General features: G+C 36.8%; 2 protein-coding genes across 3 annotated transcripts in view; one reads left to right on the top strand and one right to left on the bottom strand.

Moving 5' to 3' along the window:
• Window positions 1-19230, bottom strand: part of LOC134740960 (inactive dipeptidyl peptidase 10) — a 125457-nt gene that overhangs the window by 90011 nt on the left and 16216 nt on the right. The window lies entirely within an intron of this gene.
• LOC134740558 (uncharacterized) lies at window positions 12555-16610 on the top strand. The gene has a single exon (XM_063673075.1). It carries the CDS (start codon window positions 12676-12678, stop codon window positions 13606-13608), a length of 933 nt encoding a protein of 310 aa, XP_063529145.1. The 5' UTR covers window positions 12555-12675; the 3' UTR covers window positions 13609-16610.

Below are 19230 nucleotides of genomic sequence, written 5' to 3'. Positions count from 1 at the left end.
CAATTAAAAACACTGTTGGTATTTACGAGTAAGTACCTACTTTAAAACACCTCAGCACACAGTGATGGCCAGAGTCCCCGGCAAGCTCGGCCGAATTTCACCTTCGCATACAAACGGAGTTTCGTTCTCATTTTAAAACTACGTGTTGGATTGTAATGAAACTTTGCAAATACAATGACATGAGGTATATCTAGGTCTGTAATTACTTTATATAGCTCCAGTTTATAAAACAAACGAAATGAAGCAAAAACAGGTTTTGTATGAAAAATAAATTCGCTGTATTTTGTATAACTATGGTATCTGAAGCTACAGAAACTAATTACAGACCTAGATATATCTTATCCTATTGTAAGAACAAAGTCTCAGAGCAATCTAGCTAGTCGTTTGAAAATGAGAGCTTAACTACGTTTGTATGGAGAACCGAGCTTGCCGGGGATACCTACCCTTGCCTGACGGAAAGGGTGTTCAGTTGTTGTAGCTGGCTTAAAGGTGTGATCGCAGGTTATCTGCTATTTGCATAACTAGACACTTTATCTTGGGTTACTTACCTTTAACTGGCAACAACGTATCGTGTGTTCGGGTAATCTCTTACCTACATATAAATCTATTCATAGATAAAAAGACAAACTTACTGTTTTGTTTGTTTCCTTTGTTCGTGACACGATTTATAGCATCTTCAAATTTAAGGAACTGTAAAACGTGACTTTATTTATTGCGTGTTAAAGTTTAACCTACTTTATAAATTACTTTAACGCTGTCAAGTGGTTCTTGAATGCTAATACGCTAGGCTTACCTACTCTCATTTGAAAGTATCTACGGGACCACAACTTGAGTACCAGATTAACAGACGTTTCATAAGTTTCCCTTCACACAGTAAACTTTGTAATTTAGTGATGAAGTTCAGGAATATTAACCGCACGTTAATGCTGGGTTTATGTTATGTTACCCATATTGCGTACTTGATAAAATAACACTAACTCTGGACAGGATTATTGAGACTATCGATTCTAGACTTACGCAGATTTCGCGAAAAATTTAAAGCAAGATTGAATAAGAACGGTGCATTGAGCTATCTTAGGTTTTCGAAAAATTCGGCTTGAGATCCGAACAAATCGGATTTGCGTTCAATTTTCCTAGACTTTCGGAAGCGACCGTGCATTTGGTCTAGCCAAATTCGACCCAAATACAGAGCTAGAAAATTTTTCACTTCCCTTACCATATTGTACCTTTAACGTAAAATTTGAAGAATATAAATTTTGCTGACTGTGCTGCTGTTGACATAAATGGTCGTGTGATCGCCACTAAATATGTAGTTACAGGATAAAAATCGTTTCGTTTTCCCATTTTCTGTTCGTAACAATCGCAATAAAATATAGAATAAACTTTGTATGTCAATGTTACCTTTGATTGTATTCACATGACTAAATAAGTACAAAACTTGACAAGTATCATGGATCAAAATCGTAAAAGCAACAAAACAAAACAGATTGCTGAAAAAAAGAAATCATATCATAGTGTAAGTTCTCCAAAACGACTACCAACGCAATCACAGGAAAACTAGGTAGTCAATGCGTCAATGTACATTCTTTTGATTTTGAAAGGATAGGAAAATATTCAAATGTGAAGCAGCATTGAACAGCCGGAAGGAAGGAGCCGCGCAGGTGGATATCACTTGTCGTAGAGGCGGCGGTTCCGGAGGAGGCGTAGGGCTGCCATTTTGTGCAATCAAGTACTTTAAGTGCCTTGCCTTGTTTACTGTAAATATATACCTACGTATTTTGCTCAAACAAATTGGTTTTTGAATTTCTAAAGTTGGAAAAAAGGCGGAAATCCATTAATTCAATAGATCGATTTTCAAGCGTGGCCAGTTATGTTGGTTAGTATTGACTTTAGCTATTTAGTAGTTTCAAACTTTAAAAATCATTTGTCTACCAGCGAAGCTGGGACAAATCCGGGCTTTGCCGGACATGGCAACCCTGCCAGGTCCCGCGCACATTTGTTACCTTTACGACTAATATTTATTACCGGAGCCGGCAACGGGCGCTCGTCCCGGTAAATATACTTAATTAAAATTACCGCACGCGACTCGGGAGGATACTAATGCGAACATGAATATTGCGAAATAAAGATTTATGTGTGAATGCGAAGTGCCCCGATTTTTACGCACCAGAAAAAATATATGATACATACGAGCCCCGATGCATATGTTTTCGTCTAGTCAGACCATTTTTTGAGGTTCTCGCGTTTGTACAAAAATAATGTTTAAAAATCACTAACATTTAATGCTAATGCTAATGTAGTTTAATTTTATATAGTAATACTCTCCAATAACTAAATCCAAATAGAAGAAATATCGTTTGTACTAAAAGAAAAAAAATAACGATTTTTTATTTTTTATTTGACGGGTAGGAATATAACAGATTCTGATGTGAAAAGGGCTATTACTAGGGAAAGCAACACGGCTCTACCAATGTACTGACAATTTTGTTTCGAGTCCATGCATGCAGCAGTGCTATAGGAGAGGACAATATGATTTGGAGAACGTTTTTTAAAAGTACATTTTTTTAATCAATCAATCAATCAATCAATCAATATCATTTATTTAACAATAAGAGTCTCATGCAATTTTATTATACGATCAAAATAAACTAGATTAAACATAAATATTACGGTTCCCTTTACTGGGTCATTTTATCTTCATGTGTAAAATTTATTAGAATAAACAAAATTGTTGTGTGGAACTAGACGAACTAATTTGCATCGGGGCTATAAGCGTCAGATGAACTAGCCTTTAGACTGATCACCTTTTTAACGCTCGTACGTAGAAGGGTGTCTTGTAAAATACAAGGTGTTCCCGAGGAAATCGAAAGATTTTAACCACGCTTTTCTGAGGCCAAAAGAAGGAAAAAATGTAATGTTTAGGTTTTATTCGCAAAAAATATTTTTTTTTGTATTTGTATTTATTTATTGGTATGGTATGGTTTTTCGTATTTTTAAATGTATTTGTACATAAAAAGTAAATATTATTGGTAAACTTATCACTTAAAACGAACTTTTACTTTTTTTCCGTAAAACCTAGTTTTTACAGTGTTACTTGTCACTTTTTGACATCTATCAATAAGGATACTTAGATTACGTCCCATAGTGACTACATCGCTATCAAAAATGTGTTTTGCACTATGTAACAATAAAAACTTGTTTTTAGGGTTCCGTAGCCAAATGGCAAAAAACGGAACCCTTATAGATTCGTCATGTCTGTCTGTCTGTCTGTCCGTCCGTATGTCACAGCCACTTTTTTCCGGAACTATAAGAACTATACTGTTGAAACTTGGTAAGTAGATGCATTCTGTGAACCGCATTAAGATTTTCACACAAATATAGAAAAAAAAAAAAAAAATTGGGGTTTCCCATACATAGAACTGAAACTCATTTTTTCATCAAACCCATACGTGGGGTATCTATGGATAGGTCTTTAAAAATGATATTGAGGTTTCTAATATATATTTTTTCTAAACTGAATAGTTTGCGCGAGAGACACTTCCAAAGTGGTAAAATGTGTGCCCCCCGTAACTTCTAAAATAAGAGAATGATAAAACTAAAAAAAAATATATGCTATTACCATGCAAACTTCCACCGAAAATTGGTTTGAACGAGATCTAGTAAGTAGTTTTTTTTTAATACGTCATAAATCGTAAACCGCAATTTACCTTTCACTCACGTTTCACATAAAAAATACATTGTTTTAATTGTGTAATGTACGAAACCCTCGGTGCGCGAGTCCGACTCGCACTTGGCCGGTTTTTTTTATTGGGTTGGTGAAACTAGGCGAATTACAGAAAAGTTTATAGGACATTTTAGTCTTTAAATATGATCAGGAATACGCCGTTAAAATTATTCGGTTTCCTCATGTTACACCGTGTATATGATGTAAATATAAGTTTAATTGCAAAACGTATTGTTTCCTTTTCCTAACGTAGGTACTAAGTACTTAACTCGATTTTTTCCTTGAAAACAATGACTTTCGTGTTTACGAAATTAAATTAATAAATAATCCCTGAAAATTATCGATTTTCTAATGACATACTGATATACTACCTATATTATAACAACCGGTGATGTCTAGGTTAAAAGATTTAAAATCAATACCAATAAATTTGGTCTAATGCTATAATGTTTCGGTATATAATGTTTCGGTATATATTATAGTTTTTGTATTTAAAATATAGTAGATTGGTAGAATATAAGGATCCTTTTAATTTGTATAATGCTTACCTGATAGTCTATCTTTAGAACAAATAGCTATACACCTATAGATTACAGCACAGCCGACCAAAGCAGATTGAATTTCTGAGTTTGTGTACTTGGAGTAAAGAGATAAATCAATCTGAGCAGATTCGGATCTAAGAAAGCCGTGTACCGTCAACAAATTCATTTATTTATAACTATAACATGTAATCAGTGAACATGGCTGCTATTATTTGTACAATATACAATAACAAATGTCTGACAAGAGGGCCTAGAAAAAAGATGCCAATCGTTTGCGCCGTAGCGAACGAAACGGTAATGTCTCTCTATCACTCACTCTTCCGTGGGTATAAGTGCGACAGAGAGACAGCGTTTCGTTCTCTACGGCGAAAACGATTGGCATCTTGGCTATGACCCCAGTTTTTTTTGTAATTTTATATGCCAATTAAATTATCCAAACCGTACGACGAGATGTAAATAATATCTAAATTATTATTGTGAGCTAAACCGAGTCTTAGAGAAATTAGAAGTTATAAATAGGCACTAAAGATGGGTAAGCCAAACGCCTATAAAACTAACACTAAAACATGCACAGCTTCATTCACTTCACTTTAACGATTACACAAGAACTCGTGCAAACATTGTACTCGTGCAAACTAAACGGGGATGGTTTAAATGAAGACGTACAATTGTACATATACAGCTAAGAGGTTCTGACGCAAGCTCAACAAAAGGCATACAGATGTAGCGTGGAACGGGACACCAAGTTGTAAATAAATAAACTTGGCCACGGCTCTACAAGTGTATAGACTACAAACGTGATACTACCGCTAGTTACGAGTAGCAGCAATGGCACTATGTGTCTATTTAGTTTAGCTACAGTCAGCACTAACAGTGGCGTACGGCTCTAAAAGCTTCTGCCACCTTGGAATACTTTTCCAAACAGGGACCTATCTATATCCCTGCTTGGGAACTCTCCTCTCTACAGTTTACGTTACGATCAAAAGTATCTGATACAGTTTAATTGTTCTACATATAGTATGAATCTTCTCAAATGATTTTTACGCCTAAGACCCTAGTCTGTTAAACAAAAGGCATTGTTTCTTTTATGCCAGCGGTGGGCTCCCCTGTAGAGCGCGTGCCAAAGTAGCAATGTAGTTTAAAAAGCGGCTGTATCGTGGTGATTTTAAGGTTCATATGACATGACACATAACATGTGACATGTAACACATGTAACATGTAACATGTTTTGGTAATGTAGAATGATCGACCACCTCAATGTAGGCGAGCGCTCATATTATTATTACATAGATTTGAACCATAAAATCACCACGATACGGTGGTTTTTGTTTAACAGATTAGGGTCTCAGGCGTAAATTTCATCATCAATCATTTGAGAAAATTCCTACTATATTTATAGAGACATCTCTTTTTGATGAGCCGTTTGAGAATGGTATAGTACATTTCGATGCTAAGAATGACATATCCGCACGTGTATCGAACGACGTTTTTTAATACAGTGCGAAAAAATAAGAAAAGCAACAAGTATTAAGGAATAGACATCGAAACTTTTTATATTATTAATTCTGTGATATCATTGACATTGACATTATGAAGAGGTGTTTTTCTAGCTTTTATTCGACTAGAATAGATTTTGTTATTATTATTGAACCCACTTAAATGAAAGTTTTTTTTTCAAATGCATGTTCTATAAGACAGAAACAATTGTAAATATTAAAAGATTGTACTATTATTACCTAAATATCGTTATTTATGATTATTTGGGTATCGAATGTTGCCTTTGGAAACTTAAAACATTCTTGCAGTAAGAAAATACGCCTCTTCTTTGACAGGCGTTCCGTTCCATTCAGACAACTTTTTAAGAACGGTTTTTCAACATTAAAAAATAAACGTGTTATAATACTTATAATGATGAAGAGGTAAGTAATAAAATATGAAATATGCATATTTTTCGTATTCTTACATTAACAGTAAGCTTTTATGTTGATTACGACGTTTAAAGGAAACTAATAGAAACACTCATCAATAAGTAGTCATGAATTGGAACAAGTATAAATTTAAAAAAATTGGAAAAGTAAAAAGCACTAGTTCGCGAAAACCAACTTTCCGCACGCTAAACAGCCACGAAAAGTTACACTTTTTGAGAAACTGTATTAAAAAATACTTTTCACGCGTAACCTAAACCGTAACTTTTGAAGCTGACTGTACTTCTGCACTTCTCGAGAATGCATTATGTGCAGATAAAATACACTTGTAATACTCAAATGATTTGAGATTAGGTACTTTCTATAAGTAGGTATAATATATAATAGGTATAAATACATAAGTATAAAATAAGCTCGTTGCACACGTGCTAACTAGTATGCAATGAGCTTATGGAGACAATTTAAAGTGTCCGGGGATACTGTGTGCCAGCACGTAACAGCGAACAAGTACTAACACGAACACCGTCTCGGGTAAAGTGAAAATAAAGAATACCACAGTTCAGCCCTGCTTACACAAAAGGCGAATGGTATATATTTTTCCAATAATAAAAGACGACATTGACAGCGAATGGAACGTTGTTTTCAGAGGACGTTCGTTAGTCCAGCTACCTATACCTAGTGGATTTCCTATAATCCATGAAAATGGATTTTATTTAAATCAAGTAACATTTTTCTTAATTCTATAGTAATTTGAATTGTATTTTTTTTTTCTTATTTACTCGTAATGCATGTTAATGTTTGAGTTTAAGTTAGTCTCTTGAAAGAGTTAGGAGACTGAGCGCACCTTAAGTCATGAGGCAGAGAATTCCAAAGTCGAAGAGCTTAAATAGTATAGGAATTATATAATTTTGAAGCGGAAGAGGGGACAGAAATAATTAACTTCTGGGCGGACCTGGCCGAACAGAGATAACTGAGGCGGTTTTTGAGATAGCGGGGAGTTGCGGGGTTGAAAACAATATAATATAGAAGGGACAAAATGTGAAAGTTACGACGAAGGCGGATAGGGAGCCATTTGAGCTGTGAACGGAAATGAGATACATGGTCATATTTGCGTAACCCAAATATAAACCAAATGCAGACATTTTGGATACGCTCAAGCTTACTAAAGTTGCTAAGCCACGTCAGCGTAATCCAGAATAGGGAGGAGAAGAGTTTGTGCGACTACAATTTTTGTAGGAATGGAAAGGAAGTTCAAGATTACGGAACTAAGTGAGCCTACTGCCGCGAACATCTGCACCTGCTAACTTCGCCCACCTGAGGTCCCCATGATATGAACTGTCGATGATGATGCCAAGGTTCTATACTTGTTGCGAGTACGGAATCAGAACGCCATTAAAGTAAATAGAAGGAACGTTAGCAAAATCAATTCGAGAAAGCAGTTCAATTCGGGGAAAATGTTTACAGTTCTGTTTTTAAAAGAGAAACAAGCTTATCCTAATCCGGTGCGGCCATTAATTAGACGCATCATCTGCTGATGAAGGCCGTAATTGATCGCCGAACGAGGGTGTCATCGCTATCGCTTGCCGAGTTGGTCGCTTTGAAAACCAGTATAAGAGTGTCTTCCGAATTAGCGTTGTTGTTACAGATCTCAAGATCAACTCGCCCGCAATTGCGCTTTTATTAATAATAATTAAGTACCTATCTACACGTTCAGTTGCTTCGCGATATCGTATTGTGAGATGAGAGTGACTATAAAAGTAAAAAGCGGGATCCATTAGATATGAGTTATAGTTAATTTGTACTTTTTATTTTGATATGTCGGGTGCCGGACGGATGGTGTAATTAACATGACGAGTGGTTAGGAACTCAATATGTAATAACTAACATTAATTTTAGGTTAATTTAATAATATTTTTTACATACAAGATATATACAGTGGTACTACGTAAACGAAATTAATAACTAGCTTAAATTAAAATTAAAATAAAATAGGCCCTTGAGGCATACATTAATTTACAATACTTTATATACCTACTAAGTTTTCTATTAGGTTAACTATGAATCACTCTATTATCTAATATCTAAGGTATAATTTCATTATTCCTTTTCTTAATGATATACCTCTCTACACTACAATCTGATATACCTAGTTAAGTTAGCTAGATAACGCATCTCCGTTTTACTCCTCAAACGAGGTTTCAATAGATTGATGCTTTTTTTTGCCATACCTCCGTCGCGGTAGTTGAATGAATATTTTCGACAACAAAATATAACTTACAGAAAATTTTACCAGTAACAAAATTTAGTATTCTTTAAAACTATACATTCCGTTTAAAACTTAAATTGGCAATTAAGCCATAAAAATTAATAATGTTAGCGACCGCATGGCGGGCGATGGCGGAAATGGAGCTTTCGCGTGTCGCTATTAACGCGAAAACTCATTCCATGTGTTCTACTCGGAGAAATACAGACACCGTCGCATGGTATATCTACTTTGTTCAATTTATTTTTGCCCCGAAAGTTCATTGTTTTGCACTCTTTATATACCTACAAAAAAATAAACCTCTTTATAAACCATGCATTAATTGTTTAAATTATGTATTTAAATACTATATCTATAAACTTTTTAAAATGATTACCTTAACTTTGTGTTTGGAGTGACAGCGGAACTTCTCTTTAAGCTCAACATCTTTTTCAACTTTGCTGGAATAAGTTAGCTTACATGAAGGATTTAATATGTAGTTTCACAGTTATATTAATATTCTTTAATATAATTTAATAACAAAACTTCCGTGAGACACAGACATAATAAATATATTAAGAACGGGTCACTCACGTATTTTAAGTCCAGAAACGCTTGACACGTATCACTCCGTACCGAGGTGTGTCACCGTCAACGGAAGCTCCTGATGATACTCCTCGGTACGAAGTGAAACACGTCGACCGTTTTTCGACTTAAAATACGCTAGTGACCCGATCTTAACATATTTAATATGTTTTTTAATATAAGGCTGCGATCGCGCGTGTGTTTTTTTTTAGGTATTGTTGATACATTATACTTAATTGCCACGAGCTACGGCGCAATTATCGTCGTATATAAAAAAAAATTAGAGGCCGTAATCAGAGTTACATCAAATGATTCAGTAAGAACATAATTACATCAACTTTGTTGCAGTAAGCAAAAGCACGCAACTAATATACATATCATATAATTGGAAATTAAAATTACCATGTTTAAGCAAATCAATAATTATCTTATCTTATCTTAATAATTATTTTAACTGAATACGACCTCTTGATTTTTCACCACCTGCACTTGAGGCCGACCAAGGTCACCCGCCGAGGCGTCGATTGTAAATAATACAGTTGATTACCAAAGAAAATATGAGTAGATACTTATGAGTTTAGTGCTATCTAATACTGTTTGTATGATACGTGGCAGTCCTCCGCCACGGATGGCGTGTGGTCAAACAGACCAGGCACCCACGCCCACGGCGAGCAGCAGACAGCGGCTGCTCACTTGCCTGTCGTGACGTCATAGCACGCTGTCCGTCGCGGTTGGGGTTTTAAGGAGACCGTAGCCCAAGCATTTGTAATAGATATTGTATTTTACCCATAAACAAATTTTCTTAAAAATGAGACAAGGTAAGGTTTACAAATAAAAGTTCTCTGTATATTGTTAGTGACTTGGGGACTATTAAACCCAGTATGACAAGGGCACGCTGCAGAAGTTCCGTCGCTCGCTCAAACAGTTGCCTGTAGTGATTCTAGATCCGAGCAAATATTACACTGGGAAATATTCTTCTTCAACTGATTGGAGCGCCGCGCCCGCACAACGGGTGTAAGCGTGTTGAATGCATTCAAATAGATATGGCTCTATAACTTGGTTTAGGGATTGGCTCACAGCTTTCAAATTAATGAAAATGTTGAAACGCAGTTAAAATGGTGACACTCTCTGTCGTTGCTTTTAGGTGGCAGATCTTAAACATCTTATTAAATGGTAAAAGTAATAGATTTGTGACGTTTTTAACCAAAAGGTACCACATTGTCGCTTGTCGATAAGGTTGATTTCGAATTGAAGCTATATGGAAATAGCGCCTTATTGACAACCGACAATAAGTACCCCTTTGGTTGAAAATGGCACTTTAGTTAAATTAGACAAAAAAAAATACATTCTTGAAAAAGACTCGGATACATAATCATAATTAGAAAAGCTTCAAGTGAAGCAATGAATTAAATTTTAGTGTACAATTTAAGAACCGTAAAACTGTACAATTATAAAACGACGTCGTAGTTTTAACAGGCGCCTGTTAGGGGCTGGCGAAATGGTGTTTTATCATTGTGTAATTACTAAAAAAGTGATAAAACCACCTTATACCAGCAAATAAGGATTTAATTTAATCTGCGGACATTCTCCGCCGCTAATACCCACCTATTTAATTTTGTACCTATCAAATATGAATCTTAAAATCAATATAGTTTTTGCGCAAGCCATGCCTATATGCTCGAGGTTAATTAGAGCACCATTGTTGCCGCGACGCAGCCTTGTAATCAGTAATTTATTGCTTTCATAGGTATGTACAACAATAAGGTATTGTATAACTTATAAAACATTGAAATACCAGACAGTAACTTATTAGGTACCTACTTACTTCGTAATTACGCCGGATAGGTAAATAAAATTTAAGTTTTTCAATTGTTTCTATGTTATTTAATAATTAACGTCTAGTGGTATATAATATAACTTTTGTAGTAAATAAAATCTTATTCAATGAAACACTGCAGCAAATGTGTCTAGCTAGATGTTGTAAATGAATAGGTTCATATCTACGTCTCTACTTTTAGCCAGATAACTCAAGACAAAACTCGAAGCGCGATATAAAAGTCTTTAAGTCTCCAGTCCAGCTCTCGTAAAATGGCGTGATATAGTAATGTAGTTTGGCAGTCGTCTATGCAAACCCGACTTGTTTGAAGTAAAGGAATGGCAAAATGTTTAAAATATCCTTAGGGTAAGTAAAAGGTTTGAGAGGCAGGATTCGGGGACCTACGGGCTTGTTTATTTTACAGGGTACTGTTTGTTTTACGATGTTTAATTGGGTAAACAGTTTACAGTTAACGAAGGAGACAAAGGGTCCGTGTTAAATACGGTGTTGCGAGCTTTTTTACCGTTGTATTAAAACTTATTACGGTCTTTTATGCGTAAGAAAACTTTAACGGAAAAGGCGTTTGGGTTTATTATCAAAGTCGAAAACATATATTTACACATCAACAAAATTTAGCTGAAATGACATAAATTTCTTTTTCACTTCTCATGCTCGTAAAGTTCGAATTTAAGTCGAGTAGACGACATAAAGTTATTTATTATGTTCTAGAGCATGAAATAAAATTTAGTCTTGAATGAATACGGTAAAATAACCTACAATATTGGATATTTTTGTATTTTTTACTCGCAATCGAAGTGAAAAGTAGAGTGTATAACTCAGGCATAAATGTCCATTTTCATCTTCGACTAAATTGCCTCATGTAGAAATGGATCGCTTTATGCCCTTGTTGTATAATCTATTATATACTATTTTACATGCTTTGCGAGATAATAATATATAGCTCCTACTGAACAATTTTTACGATAGGACAAGCCGCGTAGTCACGTCACGAATATTGTTTTTGGATTCAGCTCATGTTTATTACATAAATGTCTATCCGCAAATATTTTTGGTATTTTTCACATTTAAGTCGTGCAAGCAATTGCGGGCTAGCCACACGTTTTCGATTGAAATCTACTTTGAATGCACGTGGGAGAATAGATTGAAAAATTGAATTTTTCATGGACGAAAGACTTGCATTCACGTCATGTTACGTTTTCCACCAAAGAAGCCACAGGTACGAGTTGCGCTTTTTCTCACGCGCTTGCACCGTACCGTGCCGAGGGGTTATTGTTATTGCATACGATTTGTAACTTTTTGTGGAACTATCAACCCCAATTTATGATGTGCACATTTCATTGCATTACATAAATTTTCAAGTCAGCAAAGCCAACGTGATCTAGTGAACTAGACACTTAATAATAATATAAAAATGGGTCGTCCAGTACCTACTCCTGAAATAGCGTCCTAGCAATGCATTAAATATATTGTTTGTTCTCAGTAATCATCATTGCGATACCTTTTCAAATCACATTGAGTACTTTGATGACAAAGCGCTCTACAGCCAGGAAGTTGCAGACGCTTTCAGACTAGCGTTTTATTTATTTGCTTGTAGAAACTGCTTTAGACATACGCGCATACATGCGCGAATTTCAACGTGTTACAAACCAGTGCACGGAATCTGACGGGACCAACTCGAACTTCCAAGTGTATAATCAGTCATCGATCGAGCGCGCCAGCGACCGGTTATGTGTTATTGTTAACTTGCGCGCTTAACTGCATAATTTAATTTGCCATTGAAATCTGAGCCGTATCCGCGACCTGTTACGGTTGAGTCCAAAATGTCATCGTGTAATAAGTGTGGTGATAATTTTATTGGTGATGGTGATGTACCGTGCTCCTTTTGTGGAGGGTATTATCACTATAGGTGTTCCGGAATGCTAGAAAACACCTATAAGAAGATGACAGCAGATAAAAAATCCAATTGGAGGTGCATCCCATGCCGTCAGTCGGAAAACAATGACTCACTCTCTGAACTTGTGAAGGAGTTCAAAGGTTTTAAGGTGCAAATGCAAAAAATGCAGAGTGGGCTTGACCAAGCAAATCAGGGAATTGCCAATCTCGAGGGAAAGTTCGACTTGATTGAAAGTCGACTAGAGGATTTCGATGTGCGGCTTACCGTCACAGAGAGTAAAGTTGACCGCCTCCCATCTATTGAAGCCAATTTAAAACAGCTGGAGGCTGAGTTTGCTACTTTAAAAGCCAACGAACGTGACAGAGACCAGTTTTGCCGGCTGAACAATGTCGAAATTAGTGGCGTTCCTCAAAAAGATAACGAGAATTTAATGTCGATCTTAAATAATATATGTTTGAAGGTAGGTTTTGGTCTGCTTGAAACTGATGTCGACTCAATACATCGCGTTCGCCGTTTCCCGTTATCCGTGGGTAGCGGAACCCGTGCGGACCCCAGGCCCCCGGCGATCATCGTGCGTTTCTGCCAGCGACGTCGCAAGGACGAGCTGGTGGCGGCTGCGCGCGCGCGCCGCGGCCTCACCAGCGCCGATGCCGGTCTCCTGGGACAGGCGGTTCCCGTCTACGTGAACGAACATCTTACGGCTGTAAACAAGATCCTACTTAGGCAGGCCCGCGATAGGAAAGCCGAGTTAAATTTCAGCTACCTATGGGTTAAGCAGTGCAAAATACACATGCGGAAGAGTGATAGTTCCAAAGTTTATGTCATAACAAACGAAGCTGACTTAAAGAAATTAAAATGACTTTTTATGTTTGATAACAGTAACTGGCATATCCATAACATTTGCCTCAGATTTTCGATGTTAGTGTTGATATGCGTTCATATAAAAAGTAATTACGTAAGTCGTGTACTAGGCCATTTTTTACATTGTATACCCTATGGGCAGGAAACTAGCTTAGAATTTCACAGGATCTCATTTCTATTTTTAATACCTGAATTGACTCGTCTGAATAAAAATAATAAAGTAATATTTTCTTACTATTGTAGTTCTTTATACATCAATAATAGATAATAATAGCATCTCAATATATTATCAGAACGTAAGGGGATTGCGGACAAAATCGCATTCCTTTTTATCTAGTGTAATTAATTCGAACTATGACCTCATTTGTTTATCTGAAACATGGCTGAACCCTGACTTTTTTAGTAGTGAGTATTTTGATAGCAGGTATGAGGTGTACAGACGGGATCGAGCGGGGCGATCGGCACAGCGCGGCGGAGGCGTGCTTGTGGCGGTGCGGCGCGGTCTCAGTGTATCGCGCCGGGACGAGTGGTGCGCGGCGCAACGACACGAGGAGTTGTGGCTCACCGTGGAGCCGCGGGCCTGCGCCGGCGCCGCGCCCCACTCCCCGCGCGCCTCGCGCCGCCAGCCGGCCGACCGACCGGGGGCACGTGGGCCGCTGCTGCATATTGTTTGTGTTTACTTTCCACATAATGATAATCATATCAGTTCTCTTCGTTGCTTTTTCGACAATGCTGCTAGGATAATGAATACCTACCCAGAAGATATTTTCGTCCTTGTAGGTGATTTTAATGTATCTTATGCTTCATGGTCCTTGTGTGAGGATTCAAATCGCCTCAATATTGAGACTAGTGAAGATCCAACTGCTATAGTTCTTTCCGACTTCATCGCTCTAACTGGGGTAAACCAATATAACAATTGTTTTAATATAAATGGACGTGTGCTGGATCTAGTAATGGCCAATGCCGGTTGCACGGTTAGTGCCTGCTCGTCACCGCTTACGCGGGAGGATCCGCAACATAAGGCTTTGAATATTTCACTGGCCCTAAACTTAATGAGTTATTTACCGCGCTTGTTGCCTAATCAATGTACTAGACCGATTTTTCACCGCGGCAGCTATGACCTTATCCGCAAGGAATTATCTGAGACCGGTTGGTCGTGTCTGAATAACATGAATGTTGAGGATTCAGTTACTTATTTTTATTCGGTTCTTAGAACACTTATTGCCAGTCATATTCCACATAAAAGCGTTAACAGTAACACTGGATATCCTCCTTGGTTTTCTCGTGCACTAATAAAAGTTCGCAAACAAAAACTATCGGCTCATAAAAGGTGGAAAATATACGGTAATCCTCTTGACAGGGCGGAATTTACATTATTGAGAAAAAGGGAGCACAAATTAGCCACCGAATGCTATAATAATTTTATTTCATTGGCTGAAGACAGAATACATAGTGATCCTACTTATTTTTGGTCATTTATGAAGTCAAAATTCCCTAGTAATTGTGTTCCCGACCAAATGTCTTACCTTGGCGAAATTTCTAAAGATGGTAACACAATTAGTAATTTTTTTAATAGATATTTTAACTCTGTGTTTGTTACTGATTCTTCTGTCTTACCCGATTACTTGCATGTAGCTAATGATTCCCTGATTGATCTTAATACCGTTGATATTTCCGAGGATTGCGTCTTCAAGTTTTTAGAAAGAGTAGATATTAAAAAGGGCAGTGGTGCTGATTTGATTCACCCCCTTTTTATCAAAATGTGCGCCCGTGAATTGGCAATGCCTTTAACTCAAATTTTTATTAAGTCCTTAGCTCATGGTCACTTTCCCTCCTCTTGGAAAAAAGCCTTGATAACACCAATTTACAAAAGTGGCGATGCGCACCTGGTTACTAATTACAGGCCCATTAGTAAATTAAACATATTTGCTAAAATCTTTGAAAAAATCGTTTACAACAAAATTACTTCTGCTTTCTCTCAACACATTGCGCCTAGCCAACACGGATTTTGTCAGGGTCGTAGCGTTGATACAAATCTCCTGACGTTTACCGATTTCATTATCAATAGGATATCTTCTGGCTGTCAGGTGGACGTCGTGTATACTGACTTTTCGAAATGTTTTGATAAAATTAATCACAATAACTTAATCAAGAAACTTTTTGAGCTCGGTATACACGGCGACCTCCTTAGATGGATAAAGTCTTACCTGTCCAATCGCAGTCAGGCGGTTGCCTTGAAGGGTTATACTTCATGCTTTCTTCCTATACCTTCCGGAGTACCCCAAGGATCGCACCTTGGTCCCTTATTGTTTATCTTATATGTCAATGACATGGCATCCTGTTTTCGGAACTCTGAGCACCTCGTCTATGCAGATGACACAAAGATTTACAAAGCTGTGTCCTCGGAAGCAGATTGCCGTGCATTACAGCATGACTTAGATAACTTTTTACTCTACTGTTCAGATAATCAGCTTTTCTTAAATACTGATAAATGTTTCATAATCAGTTTTAATCGTAGAAATGACCCGTTAATTTTCAATTACACTTTGGCTGGAAGAAATATAGCCCGGGTATATTCCATTAGGGACTTAGGTGTTACCTTAGACTCGCAATTGAATTTTAGTCTACATATTGATAATATATGTAAGCGAGCTTATAAGAAGTTGGGGATGATTCTCAGAATTGGACAGCCCTTCAGGCGCCCCAATACCTATAAACTACTTTTCTATTCCTTTGTTAGGAGTATACTAGAATTTGGTTGTGTTGTTTGGACACCTCAGTACCAAGTCCATATTGATCGCCTGGAAAGGATCCAAAATATTTTTTTAAAATCACTTTGTTACAGGACGGGTAATTACTTCGAACGCACTTCGTCAGCAGCGAAGCATTTTTGTGTTCCTTCCCTCTATAACCGAAGACACTACTTAGATGTAATGTTCTTGTTTAAAATTCTTAAAGGTGTGATAAAATGTCCGAATCTCTTAGAATTAGTCACTTTCAGTTGTCCGCACCAACCCCTACGTTCTAGACCTCTATTTCATATCAGCTTTGCCCGCAAGAATTACGCTCGGCACACATTTTTCAGACGAGTCCCAAATTATTATAATAAGCACCTACATGACATTGATCCTTTTCACACTTCCCTGTCTAGTCTTAGAATGAAACTTAGACATAAGTTGTTTTAATATGTCAAGTATAAATATAAATAAGTAAATGTATAAATGTAACTTTCCGGCTTTCCGGTAGGACAACCGTAGGCTCATGTTTTTCTTTTATCTCCTTTTTATCTTTGCTGTTTAGTGTGTATGTTAACATTATGTACTTACTAATGAACCTCCAGGTCTGTTTTCTTAAGTATGTTAAGTACATTTGTACTTCAAACCCATTTGTATATGTGACTGTTTGTGTTCTAAATAAAGTAAAAAAAAAAAAAAAAAAAAAATTATCGTATTTGTTTTTGGAATAGGTATTATTTTCGTTGAAACCATCTTCAAGAAAAGAGCGAGCCCCATCTTAAAGACCGGCAACGTAGTTACAACCCCTCGGTGTTACGGGTGTCCATGGGCGGCGGTAATCGCTTACCATTAGGCGATCCGTCTGATCGTTTACCTCCTATATCATTAAAAAACTGGACTCATATACTACTGCAAGAAGGACGGAATATTATTAAAATAAAATGATATATTACATATTGATTTACTATATTTGCTATTAATTCCAGTGTGTCCCTATCCAGTACTTATTTAATTCCGGCAAATTGCACTGAGATTATTAGATCTATACTATAATGTTTAATAGGTGGTCCTTATTTCATCGAAGTTGTATTTTTCTACGGGGCACCCGCTTAATATGAATTCAACCACTAAAAACCCTTTGTTATTTTTTTTCCAGAATATTTCAATACATTTTAGGGATCTCTACCGCATGAAATAAAACTATGAAAACTGATTATATCGCGTAAATTGAATCTATACTACATCCCGACGTTTCGCGAACCCTTTACAGCGTTCGTTGTCAACGGGTGACACCGTCCCGGGGGGTATATAGTTTTATTTCATGAGTAACTACCTATCGCGGTAACCGAAGACAATATTATATCGCTAGCACACTTAAAAATTTGGACCCTCTATAAAATATGTTTTTTTTTTCTCTTTTTTTTCGATTTTTCATTGTGGAACGACGATTCAGTGTATTAAAGTCCAATTTAACTTGCAAATTTTTTTAATATCTTTTATTTGAGTTTATAGGAACGGAAAGTATGGACGCACCTCTAAATTAATACATAGAATCCCTTAAATATACTTAAATAAAATATAGAAAACGGCGTAATTTTATGTTAAGTTGCACATTAATGTCAATACACAATACACCGAACACAACGAAAAATCGAAAAACAACATAGAAAAAAAATACAGTTTGGATAGAAGGTCCAAATTTTCAGTCCGGTAGCGACCCCTAAAATGTATTTAAAATTCTGAAAAAAATTACATTGTTTTTTTAGTGGTAGATTTTACATTAAGCGGGTGCCCCATAGAAAAATATAACTTCAACGAATAAAGACCACCCTAATATTTAAATTTTAATACACCTCACGGGCCATTACAAGCTTACAAAACAGCGTATAAAAAACGCTAGTCTGAAAGCGCTCACAGCCGCTACGTTCGTATCACGTCTACGGCGTAGCGTGACGTCACTCGTGACGTAACAGCCGCACCCCCGCCCTGCCCCGTGCGTGCGTCACAATCACAACTTCGATACGCGAATATATTTGACGAAAACAAGCAAGGTTGCAACCTTCGGTCTATTTTGGGCCCGCGTACTTTGCTCACAAGGCCCTGTGGAAACGTCCTCGATTATTGGAAATCTCTGATGGAGCAGATTTAATGTAAATCGTATAAATATCCATTATAATGTATACCTATTACCAGGCATCGTAAACTGCGAGCAAAATCCATTGAAGTACTAGGGGTTGTAACTGGTTGTCATACGTCATTTCAATGGATTTCGCTCGCAATTTACGATGTCTGCCTATTACTAACCTAATGGGGGCTTGCTTACAACAATTTTATCCATAGCAATTAGTTTGTTAGGGTTCCGTACCTCAAAAGGAAAAAACGGAACCCTTATAGGATCACTCGTGCGTCTGTCTGTCTGTCCGTCTGTCACAGCCCATTTTCTCCAAAACTACTGGACCAATTAAGTTGAAATTTGGTACAAATATGTAAGTTTGTAACCCAAAGACGGACATGTAACGTAAACAAATGAATTTTCAACATGGGGGCCAGTTTTGGGGGTAAATGGGAAAATTTAAAAATAAAGTTTTTCAACCTATATCGTGTTACATATCAAATAAAAGAGCTCATTTTGAGAATCTCAAATATATTTTTTTTGGAATTTTAGAATAAATAGATTAGAAGTTATTTAAGAAAATAGCTAAAAATGACCATTCCCCCCTTTATCTCCGAAATTACTGGGTCTAAAATTTTGAAAAAGATACACAAAATAGTTCTTTACCTATAGATGACAGGAAAATCTATTAGAAATGTGCAGTCAAGAGTGAGTCGGACTTAATTACTTAGTTTTTGATCCGACCCTACGGGTTTTTAAAAACTCACGTTTC

This window comes from Cydia strobilella, chromosome 4 (genome assembly GCF_947568885.1).
Source record: "Cydia strobilella chromosome 4, ilCydStro3.1, whole genome shotgun sequence".
In the NCBI taxonomy this organism is placed as follows: domain Eukaryota; kingdom Metazoa; phylum Arthropoda; class Insecta; order Lepidoptera; family Tortricidae; genus Cydia; species Cydia strobilella.
Note: the sequence above shows the minus strand (reverse complement) of the source record. Positions and strands in the feature narration are given on the sequence as shown.